At 42.2% G+C, this 23,909-nt stretch overlaps 1 protein-coding gene across 3 annotated transcripts in view; it reads left to right on the forward strand.

The window, feature by feature from the left end:
• The window catches only part of LNX2 (ligand of numb-protein X 2), an 89,136-nt gene extending 80,968 nt beyond the window's left edge, over positions 1-8,168 (forward strand). For all 3 annotated transcript variants that reach the window (XM_054015387.1, XM_054015386.1, XM_054015388.1), the window contains 2 exons: positions 5,075-5,233; positions 7,961-8,168. In XM_054015387.1, coding sequence (XP_053871362.1) covers positions 5,075-5,233; positions 7,961-8,096 — 295 coding nt within the window. In that variant the 3' untranslated portion in view covers positions 8,097-8,168. The remainder of the gene's footprint in view (positions 1-5,074; positions 5,234-7,960) is intronic.
• Positions 8,169-23,909: the final 15,741 nt, after the last annotated feature.

A 23,909-nucleotide genomic window follows, 5' to 3' on the forward strand; every position in this document is an offset into this window, starting at 1 on the left:
GGTTTACCTGAAAACAGCTCACAGGAGTGTGCTTGTCTTTAGCACTCAGATGCCCAACTCCCAATGGGGTCTAAACCCAAATAAATCCATTTTACCCTGTATAAAGCTTATGCAGGGAAAATTCATAAATTGTTCGCCCTCTATAACATTGATAGAGAGATATGCACAGTTGTTTGATCCCCCCAGGTATTAATACATACTCAGAGTTAATTAATAAGTAAAAAGTGATTTTATTAAATATAGAAAGTAGGAGTTAAGTGATTCCAAGTAGTACAGACAGAACAAAGTAAGTCACCAAGAAAAATAAAATAAAATGTGCAAATCTATGTCTAATCAAACTAAATACAGATAAGATCCTCACCAGTTCCAGAATGCTCCCTTTTACAGGCTAATCTCTTTTTAGCCTGGGTCCAGCAATCACTCACACCCTCTGTAGTACTGTCCTTTGTTCCAGTTTCCTTCAAGTATCCTGGGGTGGGGGGTGGGGGGCGGGTGGAGAGGCTCCTTCTTTAGCCAGCTGAAGACAAAATAGAGGGGTCTCCCAGGGGTTTAAATAGACTTTCTCTTGTGGGTGGAGACCCCCTCCTCACCCTGTGTAGAATCCAGTCACAAAATGGAGATTCGGAATCATATGGGCAAGTCACATGCCCATGCATGACTCAGGACTTGCAGGTAGTAGCCATTACCCACATGCTACCTTGAATGTCCTCAGGTAGACTTCTTATGTGGATTGGAGTCTTCCAAGCTCTTTTGTCTGTTAAGTGCTTCCTGATTGAGCACCTAATTTGCATATTCCTTTCCCAAGAAGTGACCAAATGTTCTAACTAAGGCTACTTAGAAATCTAAGGCTACTTAGCAATTATACAGCCAATGTTCATAACTTTGAACACACAAGTGGTGCCTGGCGTACAACTAGGATGAACATAACCAGTAGATCATAACCTTTACATAGATATGTTACTTGACATGTGTAGCAAAAACCTATTCCAGTTATATCATACATGCATTTATAAGCACCCCCCCCCATAAAGCCTTATGGGGTACACTGTCCCAGAAGGATATAACCTTCACTGATCATTGACTTTTATCACACAGGTCTTAGGCACATATTCAGAAAGAAGTTAGAACAGATCAATCTGCAGTCACAAATCTCACACATATAATTCAGAAAACCAGCCACCACTCTATCAAACACAAATACACCCGCAGCAAACCCACTTCCTTTTCCTAACTTTTGGCCTGATTGATATCACCAGATTTAACTTCTCATCCCATTCTTCACTCTCTGGTAGCTATATCGACAAACTGTGGGCCTAATTCCGGGAAACACTTACGATCAAGGATCGTGCTTAATACTGTGCATAGTCCTGTTAACTTCAATCACACTGTGCACAATAGGAAGGGTTTCCAGAATTACACCCACGGTTTGCGGATGTAACCACAGAGAGCATGTAGAATGTGATGGTAACAGAATGAAATCCTGAAGTCATCATCATAGCAGATTGCTCCAGAACCACAGCCAAGATCGTTGTTGTCACTTATCTCGAGTAGTTCCTCTGGAGTAGGGGATGTTGATGGGGCACTGTGGTAGGGTTCAAGTGTTTTGCCTAGGCTCTCCATATTCACATCTGGAGTCATTCCTCGGCTTCCACTTGGTCATATTGTCATCAGTCTTTGCCACCTCAGCTCTCACTCAAGTTAGAATACACCATTGTTTTCATTTGAGGTCAGTAGCTGGAGGGAGTTGTTCTGAAAGAACCAGGTTCTCCAAGATCATCGACATTTCCTGCCATTTTGTTATTCTGTAGCCTTCCAAAATGGTATTTTGGGGTAAGGGACTTAGAGACAAAGCTCTTTCTGGACTTCAGCTTCTTGGGTGGTGGAATGTGTCCATTCAGTGGCTGTCTTGAAACATGCACCTGTTTTTGTGTCTCCTTTTTACTGAAGGCATCCCGCCTCACTGATGGTGATGCAATCCCCGCGAGGCAGTATAGCAACAATGTGGGAGTCGCTCTCAAAGTCCCTCTGATGATACTACAGGATTGATTTGAGTTCAGTATCAGTTTTGTGTGCATGGCTCGAGCGTGACCATACATGGGGTCATATCAGATGCATTCACATCATGACCCATGTTAATCTCCCATTGCAACTAACCATGGGAGAAACCAAATCTGACAGTCAGCATTGAAACCATAATATAAATCTGAAGTGATTATAACTACACACAGTAACAAGCCACTTCCCTTGGTAAAAAGGGCTTTCAGGATCAGGCCCTCATTGATTTCCTCTAGTTTTTTCTGTACAAGATGTCTGTATGTAACTTCCTGTAAAACAGTCATAATGTCTTGTGAGTTATACAGCTATAGTAAACTGCTTTCAAGTCTGATAAATAACTCTGCTTAACAAGAGCTGGCAGTCATTTATTGCTCACATACTACAAACAACCATATTTTGCTGCTAATTATGTCTTATATGCTGCAATGCATGGCACAACATGATTAATGTAGAGAAGCAACGGTTAGGCATACCTCAACATTTTCTGCTTCTCTGGATTTGAATAAAGATTTTCTGTGAAAAGAAAAATATTCTTGAATTCAACACTTTTGCATATGCATTACCACTTTTAAAAGTGTGGTGATGGTCAGGAAAGTGCCTCTCATATATGTATATGTATATGTATATGTATATATGTATGTATGTTAGGGCTATCGATTAATTGTAGTTAACTCATGCGATTGACTCAAAAAAAAATCACAATTTAAAAAATTAATCACGATTAATCGCAGTTTTAGTTGCACTATTAAACAATAGAATACCAATTGAAATTTATTAAATATTTTGGATATTTTTCTACATTTTCAAATATATTGATTTCAACAACAACACATGATATAAAGCGTACAGTGCTCACTTTATATTATTTTTTATTGCAAATATTTGCACTGTGAAAATGATAAACAAAAGAAATAGTATTTTTCAGTTCACCTCATACAAATACTGTAGTGCAATCTCTTTATCGTGAAAGTGCAACTTACAAAGGTAGATTTTTTTTTTTAATATAACTGCACTCAAAAACAAAACAATGTAAAACTTTAGAGCCTACAAGTCCACTCAGTCCTACTTCTTGTTCAGCCAATTGCTAAGACAAACAAGTTTGTTTAAATTTATGGGAGATAATGCTGCCCGCTTCTTAATTACAGTGTCACCTGAAAGCGACAACAGGCATTCACATGGCACTTTTGTAGCCGGCATTGCAAGGTATTTACGTGCCAGATATGCTAAACATTCGTATGCCCCTTCATGCTTCGGCTACCATTCCAGAGGACATGCTTCCATGCTGATGATGCTTGTTAAAAAAATGTGTTAATTAAATTTGTGATTGAACTCCTTGGGGAGTTTTGTAAGTTTCCTGCTCTGTTTTACACACATTCTGCCATATATTTCATGTTATAGCAGTCTTGGATGATGACCCAGCACATGTTGTTTGTTTTAAGAACACTGTCGTTGCAGATTTCACAAAATGCAAATAAGGTACCAGTGTGAGATTTCTAAAGGTAGCTACAGCACTCGACCCAAGATTTAAGAATCTGAAGTGCCTTCCAAAATCTGAGAGGGATGAGGTGTGTAGTATGCTTTTAGAAGTCTTAAAAGAACAACATTCAGATGTGGAAACTACAGAACCCGAACCACCAAAAAAGAAAATCAACCTTCTGCTGGTGGCATCTGATTCAGATGATGAAAATGAACATGCGTCGTTCTGCACTGCTTTGGATTGTTATCGAGCAGAACCCATCATCAGCATGGACACATGTCCTCTGGAATGGTGGTTGAAGCATGAAGGGACATATGAATCTTTAGCACATCTGGCACATAAATATCTTGCGACACCAGCTACAACAGTGCCATGTGAATGCCTGTTCTCACTTTCAGGTGACATTGTAAATAAGAAGCGGGCATCATCATCTCCTGCAAATGTAAACAAATTTGTTTGAGTGATTGGCTGAACAAGAAGTAGGACTGAGTGGACTTATAGGCTCTAAAGTTTTACATTCTTTTATTTTTGAATGCAGGGTTTGTTTTTTTACATAATTCTACATTTGTAAGCTCAACTTTCATATAAAGAGATTGCACTACATTACTTCTTATGGGGAATTGAAAAATACTATTTCTTTTGTTTTTTACAGTGCAAATATTTGTAATAAATAAAGGGAGCACTGTACACTTTGTTTTCTGTGGTGTAACTGAAATCAATATATTTGAAAATGTAGAAAACATCCAAAAATATTTTAATAAATGATATTCTATTATGATTAATCACAATTACTTTTTTTAATCACGCAATTAATCATGATAAATTTTTTTAATCGCTTGACACCCTTAATATATACATATATATAAATAAATAAAAAATATGGCACATTTTTACCCAACAGATTTTCTCTTTGTGCATTTTCAGTCATATCTCCTGTTTTATACTACTTGTTTCACTACTGTAGGTATTTCAAAGCCAATACGGCTACTCAAATGCAATCTGAATTATTTATACTCTGCCTTTTGCATCATCCAAAAAACTGTCATCTGATTGCAAAATTTTAATTACTGGTAGTGATGAATCAGGAAGAGGCAGAAAGAAGACAGATGGATTTTCAGATCCTAAATTCAAGATGGAAAACCCTAAACTGACAGAAAAATCATCTTTCGTTTTGCAAATAAAACACATTGGATATGGAAACTGGTGGGGTGTGTGGGGGGAGGATAAATATAAACCCCCACAACCTCATTTTAGAAGTGTCACTTTCTAGATGTAACTGTATTTAAGCAATAATTCCAACAGTACATTCTTTATGTTTAATACTTTTTTACCTCCAGAAGGTTTTTTTTGTAATTTTAAGCACACAGTAGTCAAGATGGTTAAATATTACAAGATGATTCATCCTGGGAACACTGTTAATTACCATCCTTTACCCACCGTTACCCCTTCTCTTTCGTGCTTATTGCAGTGATGCGATAGAGCAAGTGTTGCACATAACGTGAAAATATTTACATGGCATGTGTTTTTCTCCTCACCCCACAGCGGCCTACATAGCTGCCATGATGTAGTGCTACGGAGGAGCAATTTAGGAAGTTGGGGCTTTAGCATCGTTGGTGGATATGAGGAGAATCACACAAACCAGCCTTTCTTCATTAAAACGATTGTTCTTGGAACTCCAGCATACTTTGACGGAAGGTTAAAGTAAGTACTACCGCATCTTTTTAAATGATATTAGAAGTTGGAGGGACAGTGATGATAAGGCATATTGCATGAAGTGATTTGTTACATTACATATAATCCTTGGGCCACTGACTAATATCCAGTGTTTCTTGGGAGCTGGCCAACTCCCTATAGCAGCTTGGCAAGTCTACTAGGTGCAGTGCTGAGAAGTCAGAAGGATTTTTGGCTGGGGGAAGTGGGATCAGTCAGAACTTGTGGGAGCATCTAGTCCCAGTCATTCTTCCTTCCCCCACCTTTCTTTGGAAAAACGTTCCACCATCAGGCAGTAGTGCTGATTTGACCCATCTCCCCCATCATCTCTACTGATTCCTTGACTCCTCCATTAGGCCAAGACCCAGCCTGGGGGGAAATATCTTGCCCAGGATTTGGAGCCGGGAAGTGAGCATGTTGTATAATGCTCTCTGCCTACTTTGAGGAGGATTACGAAAGCTAGAGGAGCTTCATTTTATAATAGACGCGTGGGGAAGCAGGTGGAGAAGAGGCTAGAGCAGTATCTAGTCAAGATCACTGTGAGAGTCAATCAACATGCAGGGTCCAATTTTCAAATATGGCACTTTAATAGGATCCCCAAATGTGGCATTCAGGGTGTTTGTTTTGGCTGAATTTAGGGTCCCTCCAGATGCAGGATTTGAAATATTAAAGATTCCCTCGTTTGTAAATTGAACATCATGAAGGTTTGATAATATGAGTAGAAGATTGTACCATATTTGTTTTACATACAGGGTAGATCTGAATCATGATGATTACAAATTAAGGAAGGCTTAATCTATTTTCAGAACAGCTTAATGCATGTTTCCAATGACATGGCGGTGACTAGAGGCCATCTTATGACTCAGATCATAGCAATAGCTAAGCTGCTAAGAGTGATACTCTGTGTGGTTTTGGGAGCTCTGTATGACTCTTGGAGGTTTACTACGCAATAATCTCTGTATTTCTATTTCGTTACAAAGTGGCTTAAGAAGAAAATTCGTTTTATAATTTTGCGTGCCTTATTCCTGAGAATGGGGTTTCCCTGCTCATATACATTATGACTGTATACCAGGATCCGAACAAGCTTTAAAGGCCCTTAAATATCAAATAAAATAACATTCTCAGGCTCTTAAGCATACTGTAATTTTTTGTTTTATGGTCCTATACATTACTATTTTTATTTTAATATACAATTACATTAAAAACAACTATATTAAAAGAGCATTGAGTTCTTGACTTTGTAACCTTAAAAGTTAGGAAATGTTCTTCCCCCCTCACTCTGCTCCTCACCACTCTGAGTCAGGCTGCTTCCTCCTACCCTGCCTATATAGGAACAAAAGGAATATTGAGAATAAAAGACAGAATTCTGGTGTCCCCTGCAGTCAGGAGATGCAATTGCAGGGAAATTACTCCTCATCCCCTGCAATGCAGTGCTGGAGCATGCTCAGTAGCCCTGTGGGAATAGAACGTATACTGTCAAGTCACAGATAGGAGCAGTGTGGGGATAGAGGCCTGTAACCTAGCCCTGCCACCCAGGGTTGAAGTCCTTGGGCTTCGGCCCTGGGTGGTGGGGCTCGGGCTTCGGCTTTGGCTTCAGGCCCCAACAACTCTAAGCCAGCCTTGGGGCTGGCTTTTTAATGGGGTCGCAACCCACTTTGGGGGGTCCCAACCCACAGTTTGAGAACCGCTGAGATAAAGCATGCTGAGTGCAGAAAGAATCTAAAGAAAATGTAGCTGGTAAACTCAAACAAGTGTCTATCAAGCATGTACAAACAGATTTGTCAGATGTTTATAACTTGACCAAATTTGAGCAAATTTTCACATGGATGGCAAAAGGTGCTTTCCCTGCCTAATTTTAAATCTTTGCTCCAAAGCATGAGGACAGTATATCTCAATGAAATGGTTTTAGGAATTTTTTAACATGGGCAAAACAATGTATTTTCCTTTAACCTCATTTTTGGAAATAGTTGAGCCATTTTAGTTGAAACTTTCCTATATGTACACTTTACCAGACTTAACCATTCAAGCTAAAGTTTCCCATGCCAGGTATCTGCCTCAGAGAGAGAGAGAGAGAGAGAGAGAGAGAGAGAGAGTGTGTGTGTGTGTAACTTTACCAGACTTAGCCATTCAAGCTATACACACACCCTGAGGCAGACATCTGGCATAGGAAACTTTATCTTGAATGGTTAAGTTTGGTAAAGTTATAAGCAACTGAAAACAGGGTCTTATGTTGGAAAGTATTGAGCAATCTTAACTATAGGTGTCACTGCTTTTGCCAGCTACAATAAATGCATATTATATGTGTGTTATAACCCTATAAACATGTTTATGTTTTTATCATATAAACATGTATATTGTAAGTCTGTCTATATATGTTTTTATTATCCCCTACTTAACCCTGGTAAATGATGACTTTTTCTCTCTCCCTCTCCCACTCTTGCATCAATCCTGGTATCTTTCTACAGGCAAACTGTTAAAGCTAGTGTTGGAATTACGCCAGAGTTGAACCCCAGGGGTTCAAGAATTCCCCATACTAATTACAACGGGAGGTCAGACTTCATTTTTTTAATTGAATGCTTTTAGCTCTTGCAGCTGAACTCCAAGTCCAATAGAAACCTGAGGCCCTAACTGTGAAATGCCATCTGTTACTCATTGTTGTGTTAGAGTTGTTGTGCACCATTGTTCATCAGCTGCTTTCCATTTTGTTTCCTTTTTTAGGTGTGGTGACATGATTGTCGCTGTAAATGGACTATCCACAGTGGGCATGAGCCATTCCTCACTAGTTCCTATGCTGAAGGAGCAGAGGAACAAAGTAACTTTGACTGTTGTTTGCTGGCCTGGAAGCCTCATATAGATTTGTAAAACCGCTTTGGTTCAAGCAGATGATTTTCTACATGGCTGGTATAAAGCCTCCATTTTTTTTCTACTGGTAATAAGCAGGGCCAAAAACTGCTACATTCATTTTTTTTAAAGGGGGGGATTCTCAACCTCTTTACTGTACGTATGTTGCCATCTTGAAACAGCCATATCTACCGAATTTGTTGTGCTCATTGTTTAAGAGCTGACACATGCACGTTAAGATGTTATTGTCATTAAGCCTTCCCAGACAGTAATAGTCTGACAGTCAGCAGAAGAATTCTGTGGTATTTCTAGTTAATATTTTTCCAAATTGAAACGTAAAATGGTAAGCTATGTACTCTCTCCTCCTTGAGAGAAGATTCATGTCAGTAATGCAATTAAAGTTCTACCCGTTGCTGCTGTGAATCAAAATTGGTATAAAAAGGAATGCATTTTTCATTTTTTTTTGTAAATATTTTCATTTTGTTCCAGTATGTTAAAACCATTCGAGGATCTGTCTTACTCATAAGAAAGTGTTTGGTCCCATGGTTTTTGTTGCAGGTCATCAGTGTTCACAAAAGAGTAGGACAAAAGCCTGATATTACTGGAATTTTTATAAAGTGCAATAATCGGACTCTTTGCTAGAAAACGATTTAATATATTACAAAGTTTGTATCCTATAATGCAAAGGAATATGGAAGTAATCAGTCAGAATGCTGGCAACAATAAATAAGCCTGGGTCACCTTTGATCGAACGGCCTGCTGTATTAGAGTTTACTTTCCAAATGAATGTTTTGCTATGTCAGAAAATTTTGATGAACATTTTTACTAAAACCATTTTTACAGTTTATATTGTGATTGTCAGTAGCTCTTTTTATTCTTATGTAGAAACGTTATTGTGACTCAACCTGTAAATCAGAGAGGTATTTAAAAAAAAAAAAAGAAGAAGAAAGCGGTTTATGACAGTGTACATTACCATTTAAAAGTAAGGAGGCTGGACTCCAAGTGCAAAGGGAGCTGCAAAGTTTTACTTATTCTGTTACTTGCTGACAAATGCCTTCATAAAAAATGTTGAAAAGATCTGTCTTGTATTTGAGAAATCATTTTTCTTTGGCAAACACTTGCCACTCGATTGTTGACAACTATAATATTTTATATCTTTTAATTATGTTTAGCATTTTTAAAGCAAACCTATCACTTGCAGGTTTTGCTTTGTCCATAACGTTTGCAGGATAAGCGTCCTTTTGTAAAAGAACACCAACTAATGTGCTGATCTGGAGCAAAATCTGTACATTGTTAATGTTCTGCATACTTGAAAAAGCATTCCATTTAGAAACCAAGTTCAGAATCTGAACTAATTTATGAATGACCTCTCTGTTGTAATAATGATGGTATTAATTATCAGCGAATGTATTTCATAATCACTGCATATTTCAATTGTGAAGCATGAACTTTATTTTCAGACTTAGCAGCTATACTATTGGGGCATATTATCGCATGTCACTGATTCCAGTAGCTTTGTTTAAAAAATAAAGCTACCATCTCTTGCAAAAAATGTAAAAGCTTTATGAATGAAGTAGTTTTATTCCTCTCTGTGGTGTCTGATGTTTGTTTGCTTTCACACTATCAGGACACAAATCAATCACCCATGCAGTATATTACTGTATAGAAAATATTTGTTTTTGAAGCAGTCAGAGGCTACATTTCTTTGATATCCCTAGCTGAGATGAGAACAAGTTTCCTCCCATCCAAAAATAGTTTAACTGTATATTTTGTTTTTAATGCAAAGTTTTGCCAACTACGTCTTTGCATAGCATTTACGAAATATAGTGACCGGTGTGTTGGGTTTAAAATATTTCATCTGAAGTGACATCATACTCGAAATCTGAGCAAAAATCAAAGTTTTGCCCTTTTTTTTCTTTTGTATCATGAAAGCATGGTTAAGCTTAAGTTGTGCTATAGATTTTGTTCCACTGGGCAATAGCTTTTGATCACAATGTCTTGTGACAGAAACTTGTTCCGAAGGGGCTCCCTCTCTTAAACTAATGTGTTTTTTTGGGGGGAGGGGGAGTTCTCTTATGATCTTGTGGTTAGTTTATCGGGTTTATTCTTCTGTGCCTTCTGTTTAAATTATTTCAAGATTTTTTTTTTCGGATGTTACTATCTAATTGTGTGGTATTATTGAAGAATGAATGAAAATAAAAGTCCATTCTACCCATTTTAACAGCTCAGTATTGTGTCTTTTTACAAAGAATGTATGTAAATGAATTCATCACCTTCAGTTTAGGGATATATTTCTCTCTCTGGTTAAACACAAGTTAGTTATAGAACTTTACAGAAAAATCTCAGAGCACATTCATAAGAAAATAGGAATATGAGACTCACCAGACTGGAACACCTCAGTTATCTAACTCGCATTCCAGCAGTGGGTAATATCAAAAAGCTTCAGAAGATGATGGAAAACCCACACATTCTAGTACTCTACCACCAGGGTGCTGATCATCAAGAGGACTCTGCCATGAGCCAGGTTTGGCACAAGGAAACACAACACAACCTTGCTGGAAAGACAGCTTTATGCTCTCAAGCAGGAGTCATTCTTTGTAAGGAAGATGAAGAGAAACCTTTTTAAGATCTGATTAAGCCCTCACTAGATGTGCTGGCCAGATCCTAGATTGTGGTTCTTGATCGGATATGGTCCAGTAGGTAGAAGGTTAAGGAAGCCTTGCACTGGATAAGAGATTACCTGAAAAAAAGAAAAAAATCTGCAGAATTTGCCAATATATCAACTCTGGCACTTCTGTCTAGTGTGAAAGGATAAGGATTTTGATGTATAGACTGATATAGCTGCTGCATCTGAACACACAAACATCCATTCCATTAGGTCCTGGACCTAGTAATCTGTATACTTTGTCTTCCCAGAAGTAACAGCCTAAGCAATCATATAGCTCTTTAGCTAAGATTATAAAACAGTTTATTTTGCCTCCTGGCATACTAATGAAGCAAAATCTGCAGGTTCATGATTTCACTCGATCAATTTCTGTTTGAATCAAGAACAACTGAGGGAAAAATTCAATATTGCAAAACTTAAAGTTCTTCTAAAATGCATGCACATCTAAACCCACTTTCCAGATTTGTTGTGTAGCAAACAATACTGTAAACAAGGCAAGTTTCACCGTAGTGATCTTCACTTGAGTCTCGTTAAATACTGAAGATATTTTTCTCTTCATATTCATATTATGTGCATAGGCCACTTCCAAGTTCTGGGATGCAATTCCAGACCAGTGAGGGGTTGTGACACCACTTGCCCTGCATCCATAGGTGCCTTACAATGCCTTACTGCTCTAGCTCTCAGCGTGGGATGCTCACAACCAGCCTACAAGCATGCAGATCACACCTGAGTGGAGGCGGAGTTCATCAGCTCTGACCCCAGCAGCCTGTGTACAGCCCCACTCTGGCTTCCACCAGCCTGGGTTACTACTTGCAGGGTGGCCCCAACACACTTCCAAACCCCTATTTTCCCAAAACTGTGTGCTCTACAATGTCCAGCCCTCTTCTGGGCAGTTAAGAGAAATAATATGGTTCATTTGTTCCTCTACAGACATAAGAACACATCACAGCTTATTAACTTAACTGGTCTGAGCACACTCTACCTTTTAAACACAGCACTAAGTTGGTTTATAAATGAACCAAATTTATTAACAAAATATACATTGGATATAGTGAATTCAAGTATAAGGAATAAAGTTAGAACAGGTTATAAAAAAATGAAAACACATCTAAAAATCTAAAAGTTAATTTAGCAAGATACAGGCCTTGTTCAAGATGGCTTCTCTCACCAGCCCTTCCTCCCAGTCATGGCTGACTTTCAGTCAGAACCTTCCAGAAAAGTAAAAGGTGCTGGCTTCCCTTGTCTCCTTAGGTGAAAGATCTTTATCTAAGCAGGTTTCTCACCTATATTCAGTTCCAAAGACTTAACCTTCTCTTTCCCCCTTGGGGGGAAGGACCCATCTTTCTCAACTTACAAGAGCTCTGGCCTCTTGTGTCTGTCTAGTGATGGATGCCAAAGATGGCTTCTGTCCTTTCTTATATCTTCCAAAGTTCAATGACTTTATTTCGAGAGGCAGGATGACCTCATGCTGTTCTTCTCTGCCTATTGGTTTCCTGCCCTGTATGATTTCAATATAAATGGGGCTTCCATTGTTTCTGATTCCACCATGCTTAATTTACATAGGAGACAGGTAGATGGCTGTGAAACTCCCTTGTATCTCGGCCGACTGTACAGCCTAATATCCGTGAATATCCATAACTCTTACATTGTTAATACCGTACATTGCACAATGATATTGATCACCAGTGTGTCATTAGCTTTCAGAAAAAAACCTCACACTATATACTCTTATAATACCATAATATTGTATACAATCAGTTGATTCAGATGCTTATCACTTGAGGTTTAGCCCCCTGTCTTTATAGACCAGTAAACCTTTGGAATGGATTCTTCTGAGGGTTACCCTTCAAAGTAAAGTTTATTCAAGCTGTGAGGATGGCAACATGGAGTCTGGTGGTGAAGGAAGCTCCATGCTCTTTCTTCCCCCACTTGAGTAGGCAGGAAACAGAACAATTTGCATTTCAGCAATCTCCCCCCGCTGTCTCGATGGTCTTGTTTCTGCTTTATATGTAAATATGGACCTTCATTGTCTTTGCCTGTATATCAGGCTGGTCAGAGAATCAAATCTACATTACTTTGTCAAAGATGGACATGTTTAACAACTCCCTCTGATATACCTGTTTTACACACATTATAGTCATGCTTCCAGCATATACACATCATCCAAGAATATTAATGATCAGTGAGTTATTAGTTTTCAAATGATACCTCCCAAGGCATATTTTGTCCACAATTATTACAATAACACATAGGGTGTGAGTACAGGATTGCTTAGTGCCCCAGCCTCTCAAGACTAATAATTAGTACAGTACGTATACCATGGGTCGGCAACCTTCGGCACGTGGCCCATCAGGGTAATCCGCTGGTGTACTGCAAGATGCTTTGTTTACAATGACCATCCGCAGGCACAGCCCCCCACAGTTCCCAGTGGCTGCAGTTCGCCGTTCCCAGCCAATGGGAGCTGTGGGAAGCGGCGGCCATCGCGTCCCTGCAGCCCGTGCCACTTCCCGCAGCTCCCATTGGCTGGGAACAGCAAACCATGGCCACTGGGAGCTACAGAGGGCCATGCCTGTGGATGGTCAATGTAAACAAAATGTCTCGTGGCCCGCCAGCAGATTACCCTGATGGGCCACATGCCGAACGTTGCCAACTCCTGACATATACAGTGCAATTGCTAGTGTTCTAATAAACAACAATTTTGATTGTAAAGATTGGTTCTTTGTTATATCGCTGCTGAGAAATAATCCAGACAATTGGTATCTCAAAGATATCTAGGGGCTTGCCAGGTAGGTTAGCTACTGTAATATTTTGAAACGGCACAAGTCTGACCCCAAGCTTGAGGCCATTCATGGAATTTGTTGCCCCACAAACAGTATTTGGCATTGTTTTGTGGTTGCAGATGTGGCTGGGTTGGTAAGTTCAGTTCTTAAACATCTGTAGGAAGGATGTGCACTCTCAAATGATTTCCTTCTGTTTACATTAAGATCGGGGTAAAGGGTTCTCAAAAGATCTGAATCGTAACTATTTGCTTACTCAGATCTGCATTTGCACAGCACTAAAATATTATCAGCCAATGCATTTGAGAAGCTATCTAGAAGCCTCCGCTTAAAACTGATGTTGCATTGAGCTATTTGTGAGGCATTTGGATACCATGAGGGTGAATGTGGTGTAAAACCTCCAATACTTCAAAAGGTATAGTTGGTTTTCTTGAGTACCTGAGTTCAAAGATCATGAAAAAGGAATGTAGTTTGACGACAAGTGGGCCATATGCATCTTTTTATCTGCAAGCTCTTGTCTAAAGGTGGAATGCTGGGCATATTTTATGAATATCGTATATCTTGTGGATACTACTTTCAGTCTTTGAAGATCAGTGACAAATACCATAGATATGAACACCAAATTATAGTAGAAATTAGAGCTGAAAGTGTCATATTAGATTAGCTAGTCCAGATTGTTTCCTTCATTATACCTTCTAGTGCTTAATCCAGCTTAGTTTTAAACTAAATATTTTACATAATGGAGATGATGTCTTTACCACTAAGGAATGTGAGAAGATTTCATTAAATTCAATAAAAGCAACAATACTGTGATCAATCTGAGACACAAACAAGTCATTCTTTGTAGTTATAGTAATGCCTAGGGTCTTCGCTAAAGGAGAAAGGCCCCATTAGGCTAGGCATTGACATGCAGAATGGTCATCCACTTCCCATGTTTGATACATTTAGTGAACCATTATTAAGCATGCCAGTGACCACAAATTTCCTGCAAACCCTTACTCACATGAGTAGTTCCATTGAAGTCATGTGAGGAAGGGTTAGCAGGTTTACATAACATACAATGCTTATACACAATTTACCTGTACCTGAATTTGCCATTTTCTTCCATCTTAGCAAACCAAAGCTAGTCGTGTTGATGGCTTTGGTCCCAGGATTTGATCTATAGTGATTGCAAAATGTTACTGAAGAGAAGCATTTAATCAGATTATAATAAAAAGAGTACAACCACTTGGAGTACAATTGAGCCTTACAATCATTACGTTTTTGGACTAGGCATCAGTTTCATAGTGGCGTAACAAAAAATTATATTATGAAATATCCACTAAAGTTTAAAATGTAGCTTTTGGGGAACATGCCATTTCTACCCTGAAGTCTTCAGTGTATATACAAATTAGAAACAGCATAACAGAGGAGAATGAGTTTTATTATTTTTATTCATTTACTTCCCAGATTTCCAATGAGAGGGAGAGACACTAGGAGAGAGTGTCCGGCTTTGAAAAACAGGGGGAAATGACCCCAATTCCCTTAAGAACAGCCCTTCAGTGGCTTTCACTCCACTTCTGGAATCATCCACCTTTGTCTGTTGAGACCTGATCCAGCCAAATAGAGAATGCCCTTAGCTCCCACTGAAGTCAACAAAAGCTTTAGGTGCTCAGGACCAGATACCCACTTCATAATACCCCACTGGAGATAGATTCATAGATTATAGGATTGGAAGGGACCTCGAGAGGTCATCGAGTCCAGTCCCCTGCCCGCATGGCAGGACCAAATACTGTCTAGACCATCCCTGATAGACATTTATCTAACCTACTCTTAAATATCTCCAGAGACGGAGATTCCACAACCTCCCTAGGCAATTTGTTCCAGTGTTTAACCACCCTGACAGTTAGGAACTTTTTCCTAATGTCCAACCTAGACCTCCCTTGTTGCAGTTTAAACCCATTGTTTCTGGTTCTATCCTTAGAGGCTAAGGTGAACAAGTTCTCTCCCTCCTCCTTATGACACCCTTTTAGATACCTGAAAACTGCTATCATGTCCCCTCTCAGTCTTCTCTTTTCCAAACTAAACAAACCCAATTCTTTCAGCCTTCCTTCATAGGTCATGTTCTCAAGACCTTTAATCATTCTTGTTGCTCTTCTTTGGACCCTTTCCAATTTCTCCACATCTTTTTTAAAATGCGGCGCCCAGAACTGGACACAATACTCCAGCTGAGGCCTAACCAGAGCAGAGTAGAGCGGAAGAATGACTTCTCGTGTCTTGCTCACAACACACCTGTTAATACATCCCAGAATCATGTTTGCTTTTTTTGCAACAGCATCACACTGTTGACTCATATTTAGCTTGTGGTCCACTATAACCCCTAGATCCCTTTCTGCCGTACTCCTTCCTAGACAGTCTTTTCCCATTCTGTATGTGTGAAATTGATTTTTCCTTCCTAAGTGGAGCACTTTGCATTTGTCTTTGTTAAACTTCATCCTGTTTAACTCAGACCATTTCTCCAATTTGTCCAGATCATTTTGAATTATGACCCTGTCCTCCAAAGTAGTTGCAATCCCTCCCAGTTTGGTAACATCCGCAAACTTAATAAGCGTACTTTCTATGCCAATATCTAAGTCGTTGATGAAGATATTGAACAGAGCCGGTCCCAAAACAGACCCCTGCTGTACCCCACTAGTTACGCCTTTCCAGCAGGATTGGGAACCATTAATAACAACTCTCTGAGTACGGTTATCCAGCCAGTTATGCACCCACCTTATAGTAGCCCCATCTAATTTGTATTTGCCTAGTTTATCGATAAGAATATCATGCGAGACCGTATCAAATGCCTTACTAAAGTCTAGGTATACCACATCCACCGCTTCACCCTTATCCACAAGGCTCGTTATCCTATCAAAGAAAGCTATCAAATTGGTTTGACATGATTTGTTCTTCACAAATCCATGCTGGCTGTTCCCTATCACCTTACCACCTTCCAAGTGTTTGCAGATGATTTCCTTAATTACTTGCTCCATTATCTTCCCTGGCACAGAAGTTAAACTAACTGGTCTGTAGTTTCCTGGGTTGTTTTTATTTCCCTTTTTATAGATGGGCACTATATTTGCCCTTTTCCAGTCTTCTGGAATCTCTCCCGTCTCCCATGACTTTCCAAAGATAATAGCTAGAGGCTCAGATACCTCCTCTATTAGCTCCTTGAGTATTCTAGGATGCATTTCATCAGGCCTGGGTGACTTGCAGGCATCTAACTTTTCTAAGTGATTTTTAACTTGTTCTTTTTTTATTTTATCCGCTAAACCTACCCCCTTCCCATTAGTATTCACTATGTTAGGCATTCCTTCAGACTTCTCGGTGAAGACCGAAACAAAGAAGTCATTAAGTATCTCTGCCATTTCTAAGTTTCCTGTTACTGTTTCTCCCTCTTCACTAAGCAGTGGGCCTACCCTGTCTTTGGTCTTCCTCTTGCTTCTAATGTATTGATAAAAAGTCTTCTTGTTTCCTTTTATTCCCGTAGCTAGTTTGAGCTCATTTTGTGCCTTTGCCTTTCTAATTTTGCCCCTGCATTCCTGTGTTGTTTGCCTATATTCATCCTTTGTAATCTGTCCGAGTTTCCATTTTTTATATGACTCCTTTTTATTTTTTAGATCGTGCAAGATCTCGTGGTTAAGCCAAGGTGGTCTTTTGCCACATTTTCTATCTTTCCTAACCAGCGGAATAGCTTGCTTTTGGGCCCTTAATAGTGTCCCTTTGAAAAACTGCTAACTCTCCTCGGTTGTTTTTCCCCTCAGTCTTGATTCCCATGGGACCTTACCTATCAGCTCTCTGAGCTTCCCAAAATCTGCCTTCCTGAAATCCATTGTCTCTATTTTGCTGTTCTCCCTTCTACCCTTCCTTAGAATTGCAAACTCTATGATTTCATGATCACTTTCACCCAGGCTGCCTTCTACTTTCACATTCTCAACGAGTTCCTCCCTATTTGTTAAAATCAAGTCTAGAACAGCTTCCCCCCTAGTAGCAAATTCAGGTACAGGTAAATTGTGTATAAGCATTGTATGTTATGTAAACCTGCTAACCCTTCCTCACATGACTTCAATGGAACTACTCATGTGAGTAAGGGTTTGCAGGAAATTTGTGGTCACTGGCATGCTTAATAATGGTTCACTAAATGTATCAAGCATGGGAAGTGGATGACCATTCTGCATGTCAATGCCTAACCTAATGGGGCCCCTTTTAGCCTAACCCAGAGACTCAACACTTCCGTCTCCTATGTCCATCTCCACCTCAGTCCAAGTGTGTACATTTTTAATATATAAGGCAACACCTCCTCCCTTTTTACCCTGTCTATCCTTCCTGAGCAAGCTGTACCCATCCACACCAACATTCCAATCATGTGTATTATCCCACCAAGTTTCAGTGATGCCAACAATGTCATAGTTGTATTTATTTATTAGCACTTCCAGTTCTTCCTGCTTATTCCCCATACTTCTCGCATTTGTATATAGGCATCTAAGATACTGGTTTGATCTTTCCTCCCAGTTTTGTCCTGACTCTCCTTTCTCTCTGCCAATATAGCCCACACTCCCCCTCATTTCCGACCCATCTCCCCGGTCTCCATGTTCCCCACTTACCTGTGGGCTTTGCTCACCTGTCCCCGTCGAACCTAGTTTAAAGCCCTCCTCACTAGGTTAGCCAGTCTGTGCCCGAATAGGGTCTTTCCTCTCCTCGAAAGGTGAACGCCATCTCTGCCTAGCAGTCCTTCTCTACCTCTCTACATCTCTGCCTAGCATTTGTTTTCTTTTACTGTTAAACATATTTGAGAAGTGTGTTCCAGCCATTGTAATATCTGTACAATTGCAACCAGGATTTTGTGTTTGCCAACACTTGCCAGTCAAAATGTTAGAAAACTTGCACCAAGATTGAAGAAATGGGTGCTGCAAAGGCTCCCAAGGCCCCTCTAGGCCAGCATTTCTCAAATGTGGCCACATGAGGTCACCAGGGACTTTTCTTGCGGCCACAGCCCACTGGGCTGTGGTGGGGGGTGGAGCAGTGGCTCCTCCCCTTCCCTGTTGTTCCTGGATGCACCGCCTTGCTGCTGGCTGCTGGGGCTGCAAGCGGGGGTTGGGCCCTGCCCCCCACTGAAGACACCTGGGGCACAATGCTGGAGGAGCAGGCAGCTGGTGAGTTCCCCAGGGGCAGTGCGGCTCAGGATTGGGCTTCACCCTGGGGTGGTGGACTCTGGCCACAGGGCTTCGGGCTCTGGCTGCATAGGAGCTGGCCCTGGGCTCTGGCCGTGCACCTTCAGGCTCCATCCCCATCCTCCAGTCATGGGACTTCAGGCTCTGGCCCCCCACTGTCTCCTCCAGCCCCCCCCCCCAACCCCATCACCCCTGGCTCCTGCTGCCTATCCCGAACCCCCATCCAGGTCTTAATTTGTCCCCAGGCTTGCTGGGACTGAGTAAATCTGCTGTGAAAAGTGTGATACTCTCACACTTTTCCCTAAAATACTTAATTAGCTTTAGGGAAAACAAATAAATATACACGTTCAAATCGTAGTAATTTATTTACTGCTCTGGACACATCTAACTAAGTGGCCTGATTTCCCAAAGAGCCAGGCAGCTCCCATTGACGATCAGCACTTTTTTGAAAAAGCCACTTACTTATGTGCCTTATTCATAGATTTAGGAGTTTGACACTATGTACCCAGGTTTGAAAATCTTGTCTCCTACCTGTATTGGAACTAGCAAATATCCTCCATTCTCACTTGTAAGTTCTCTGGCTTTTTTAATTCTCTCCATCTCCTTCCCCTTTTCCCTCCCATTGAGAAAGCTAACATGAAAAGCAAGATATTCAAGTACAATGGTAAATAACTAAATGTATTTAACTGTCCAGAAGTCCTGCCCTCCACCTCCTTTTCCTTTTTAAGTAAAATTCTGGGAGGGTGGACTTAGCGTGGTTTCCAAGAAGGGGTGTCACTGAGGGACATTGGAATGTCACTAGTGCAGAGCAACATAAGGACTTCAACCACTTGCTCAGATACGATTTCCTTTTGAGAGCTCCCAAGCCTGCTCTGAGCCTTGGGGCCCGGGCCGTGTAGTCACCATTTTATTTAGTGAAGACTTATAACCAGATCCCTTTTGACAGGGACTGGCATGGGCAAAGAGCAGCAGCAAAGCCAGAAGATTATCTGGAGATCCTCAGCAAGGACACCTGTGCTTCCTCCTCCTGTAGATGCAGACGTGCTGCGCCTCTCCCGGGGCTCACGCTTCCCACCACCCAGGGCAGGCCAGTGTCTCCAAGAGCTCTCGAGTAATAGCTGAGGCTATGATGGTGCCCTCACCCCTTTCGCTAACTTCCTTTTGCCCGTGAGAGTCCCAGCTACAGCTCTGCTCTCTCCTTCATCTCCCTCAGGTGATCTCCTGCTGCAGCTGCTCCCCAAAGGTTTCCCCCCGAGCACTATACACGTGGCTAATGCTTTAACAATTTCAACCTGAGAGAGCATGGCAGGAGCCCATCCTTCCTCAGGGATTGGCCAATGGAAAAGTCCCACCCAGTTGTTGCTTCCATAAATAATATGCTGCCAACTGCATGGGCCACTCTTCCATCACTGGAAGGCAGTGTAGCCTGTGAGAGGGTGGATGTCCTCGTCCACACTGAGAGTGCCCTGCTGTGCCCCGTTTCTTGTCCTCTGCCTGTCAGGTATTCACACGCTGCACGACTGCTGTTCCAGCCCCACGCTGCGGGGACTGGTTTATAAACAAAACAGTATTCACCCTTCACCCTCACACCAGGCTTCCCAAGGTCTTTCTGGATCTTTTCCCCAGGTTTCATACCACCTCCCTTGCAAAATCTCCCACAGATTTTCCTCCTGCTGCAGCTCCCCCTTCTCGCAGGGATGTCTGCTGGTCCCAGTCTGGAGATTTGGCTGCTAATCTTCCCTAGGTGGCTGCCTTCTGCTAATCTCTGTGGAGCACTGCCTGCCAGTTCTGTCCTAGGCCCTGGTCTCTCTCACGGAACCAAAAACTTTGCACTATCTACCTGACAGGTAGTCACAAGATACTTGGCATGTCTACATTGCAATGTAAGCCCAGGGTTAGTGGGACTCGCATCAGCTAATGCACATTAGAGAACCCAGGGCTTGAGCATCTACACTGATACTTAACCTTATGTTAAGAATTTTCTAGCCCAGGCTCAAACCTGGTTTTCTGGCAGCCACACTGCAGCACACAGACCTGAGTCAAACCAACCATATCTCAGACTCCCTAGCACTCTCCCGAAACGTGGCTGCTCTCATCCTTTGAAGGTAGTGCTCTGGTAGGAAAACTTTACTGTCCACCCTCCATGTTACAGGAACAGCCACCAACCCAGCCTGCTGAGCAACGTGGAGGAGGCCCCTTTTCAAGAAGATCTCTTGCTTGCGCTTTCTCTCCTGTGTCAGAAAATGGGCAGAGCTTCCATGAGGTAATGGTGGACGTTACGGCAGCATTTTCCGACCCACCAAAGGCACCTGAGAGCACTTTAGATGGAGCAGGAGGAGGCGGCAGAGGAGGACATGTACCCAGGCATGGCAGACTTGCACTGGCTGATGCTGCTCAGTACACAGTATACCCACTGATGCCCCCTGCATAGACCTGCGTGTCTGGTGCAGGGCCACAAGCATAGACTGGTGGAATCACATAGTCCTGCAGACCTGAGATGACCAGCAGTGAAGAACTTTTGCATGAAGAAAGACACGTTTCTGGAGCTTTGTGAGCCGCTTGCCCTGACAAACCAGCTTGAAGACATGCCTGAGGGCACCCTTGCTGGTTCTGAAGCAGATTGCTATCGCCTTGAGGAAGCTGGCTACCCCAGACTGCTACAGGTTGATTGCCAACCAGTTTGGTGTTGCAGAGTCGACTAGGTGAAAAGTGGTGGCAGACATTTCTGAGGCAATCAGGGCCAGTGCAAGGATATTTTGGGCCTTGGGGGAAATTCCACCTTGCGCCGCCTCCCCCCCCCCCCCCCCCGCCCACTTTTCCCTCCGGAGCATCATTTATTATAACCCTTCAAAAATGAATACTGCATAATGTGGCATTGTTCATTAGAATTAATACAAGGGGGTCAGAGTAGATGATCACAACGGTCCCTTCTGGCCCGGGAGAACCTATGAGTAAGGAGGAGGCTGAGAATGCCCCCAGCTTGCAGGGTCTCTAAACATTCCCAGGCTCTGAGAACTTTGTCCTCCGGGGGGGACCCAGGGGCAAGGAGGGCAGAGCCGGGCTCTCCCAGGGAGCAGGTGAGGATCTCCCTGGGGATCAGGGACGGCCCCCCGCATTGGCACAGTGCCACCAGGGGGGTCGGTTGGAAGCGGCATCTGTGCCAGCCCTTTCCCCTCCGTCGCGCTGCAGGGTTTAGTTTCACTTTCCCTTGCCCCAGGAGGCGGCTGCACCTGGCCCCAGGCACAGTGCATTGGAGGGCAAAGCTCACCTGAGCTCAGGACTGCGTCCTGCCTCCCCCAACAGCTCTGTCCCTTGGCTGCGCTGGTCGCCAAGCCCGGCCGGCTGTTTCCTCCTTGCTCCACCACAGGCTCCCACTGACCGTCCTGCCCCTCGCTGTGGAGGTGGGTTTGTTATGGAGGTCTTGCTCCCCACCCTGCCCTGCTCAGCTGACTCCCATGACACTGGACACCGCTTTTTGATGCCCCCAAATCTTGGCGCCCTAGGTGGATGCCTAGTTCGCCTAGTGGTTACACCGGACCTGGAGGCAATCAGGTGTGTGGTGTACCCGAGGGTATTGGGCATAAAAGATATTCCTGAGGTAATTGTTGGCTTTGAGAGAATGGGGTTTTCCAAACTGCACCAGAGCCATTGATGGGGCTCATGTGCCCATAGTTTGCCCTTCTCAAGGAGCACATGAGTACATAAACTGCCCAGGGTACTACTCCAGTGTTATACAGACCCTCATGGATTACAGAGGGCGATTTGTGAACATCAACGTGAGCTGCACTCAGAAAGTTCATGGTGCCAGGGCTTTTCGTTGATTGGGAGTCTACATTCATGGACACTATTCCCACCAAATGACATTGTCATAAATGGAGTTACTGTCCCCACCGTTATTCTGGGACCCATGTACTCCTTTTCAGCTTTGGCTTATGAAATTGTACCTGGATTTTAGAGGCCCTGGCAAAAGACAGTTTAATTACACTCTCATCAAGCGTAGAGTGGTTGCTGCATGGGCTTTTGGTAGATGGAAATCCTATTGGAGGTCTCTACAGATCCATTTGTATTGCAACGTTATCAATGCTGTCCTCATTACTGTGGCTTGTGGCACTCTTCACTATCTTTGTGATGCAAGAGATCAGCCATTTCCACCCTGAATGGACCTATGACATCAAGGGACACTGAATCAGACCCGCAGCCAGAAAGTGCATCTACCACTGCTGGACCTGGATGCACCAGGGCAACAGAAGTCAGGGATGCTTCATGCTCCTACATTTGGACTTCCATGGCCCAATGGAAGAGAGGAAATAATATCTCTATGGCTATGTTTGGGGGTGGGGAGAATGGAGCTAATTGATTTGGGTGGGGTTAAGTGCTTGGGGAGGGTGGGGGCTTGATTACTGTACAACATACTTATGAATGACATGACGACTTATGAAATGGCGGTGGGGTGAGCAATGATTCACAGTATGGCTTCATATAAGGAAGTTATTGATGTGTGAATTGCTCTACCTAACTGTCTAGAGGAATAATGGTTGCTTAGTAGCAGGGGGTAGCCGTGTTAGTCTGTATCCCCAAAAACAACAAGGAGTCCGGCAGCACCTTAAGGACTAACAGATTTATTGGGGCATAAGCTTTCATGGGTAAAAAACCCACTTCTTCAGATGCATGGAGTGAAAATTACAGATGCAGGCATTATTATAGTGACACATGAAGAGAAGGGAGTTACCTCACAAGTGAAGAACCAGTGTTGACAGGGCCAATTCAATCAGGGTGGATGTAGTCCACTCCCAGTAATAGATGAGGAGGTGTCAATTCCAGGAGAGGGAAAGTTGCGTTTGTAGTGAGCCAGCTACTCCCAGTCCCTATTCAAGCCCAAATTAATGGTGTTAAATTTGCAAATGAATTTTAGTTCTGCTGTTTCTCTTTGAAGTCTGTTTCTGAAGGTTTTTTGTTCAAGTATGGCTACTTTAAAATCTGTTATAGAATGTCCGGGAAGATCAAAGGCTTTTGTATGTTACCATGGCTTTTGTATGTTACCATTCCTGATGTCCGATTTGTGTCCATTTATTCTTTTACGTTGGGACTGTCCAGTTTGGCCAATGTACATGGCAGAAGGGTATTGATGGCACATGATGGCACATATAACATTAGTAGACATGCAGCTGAATGAGTTCCTGATGGGGGTTGCTCAT

This window comes from Malaclemys terrapin, chromosome 1 (genome assembly GCF_027887155.1).
Source record: "Malaclemys terrapin pileata isolate rMalTer1 chromosome 1, rMalTer1.hap1, whole genome shotgun sequence".
Lineage (NCBI taxonomy): Eukaryota > Metazoa > Chordata > Testudines > Emydidae > Malaclemys > Malaclemys terrapin.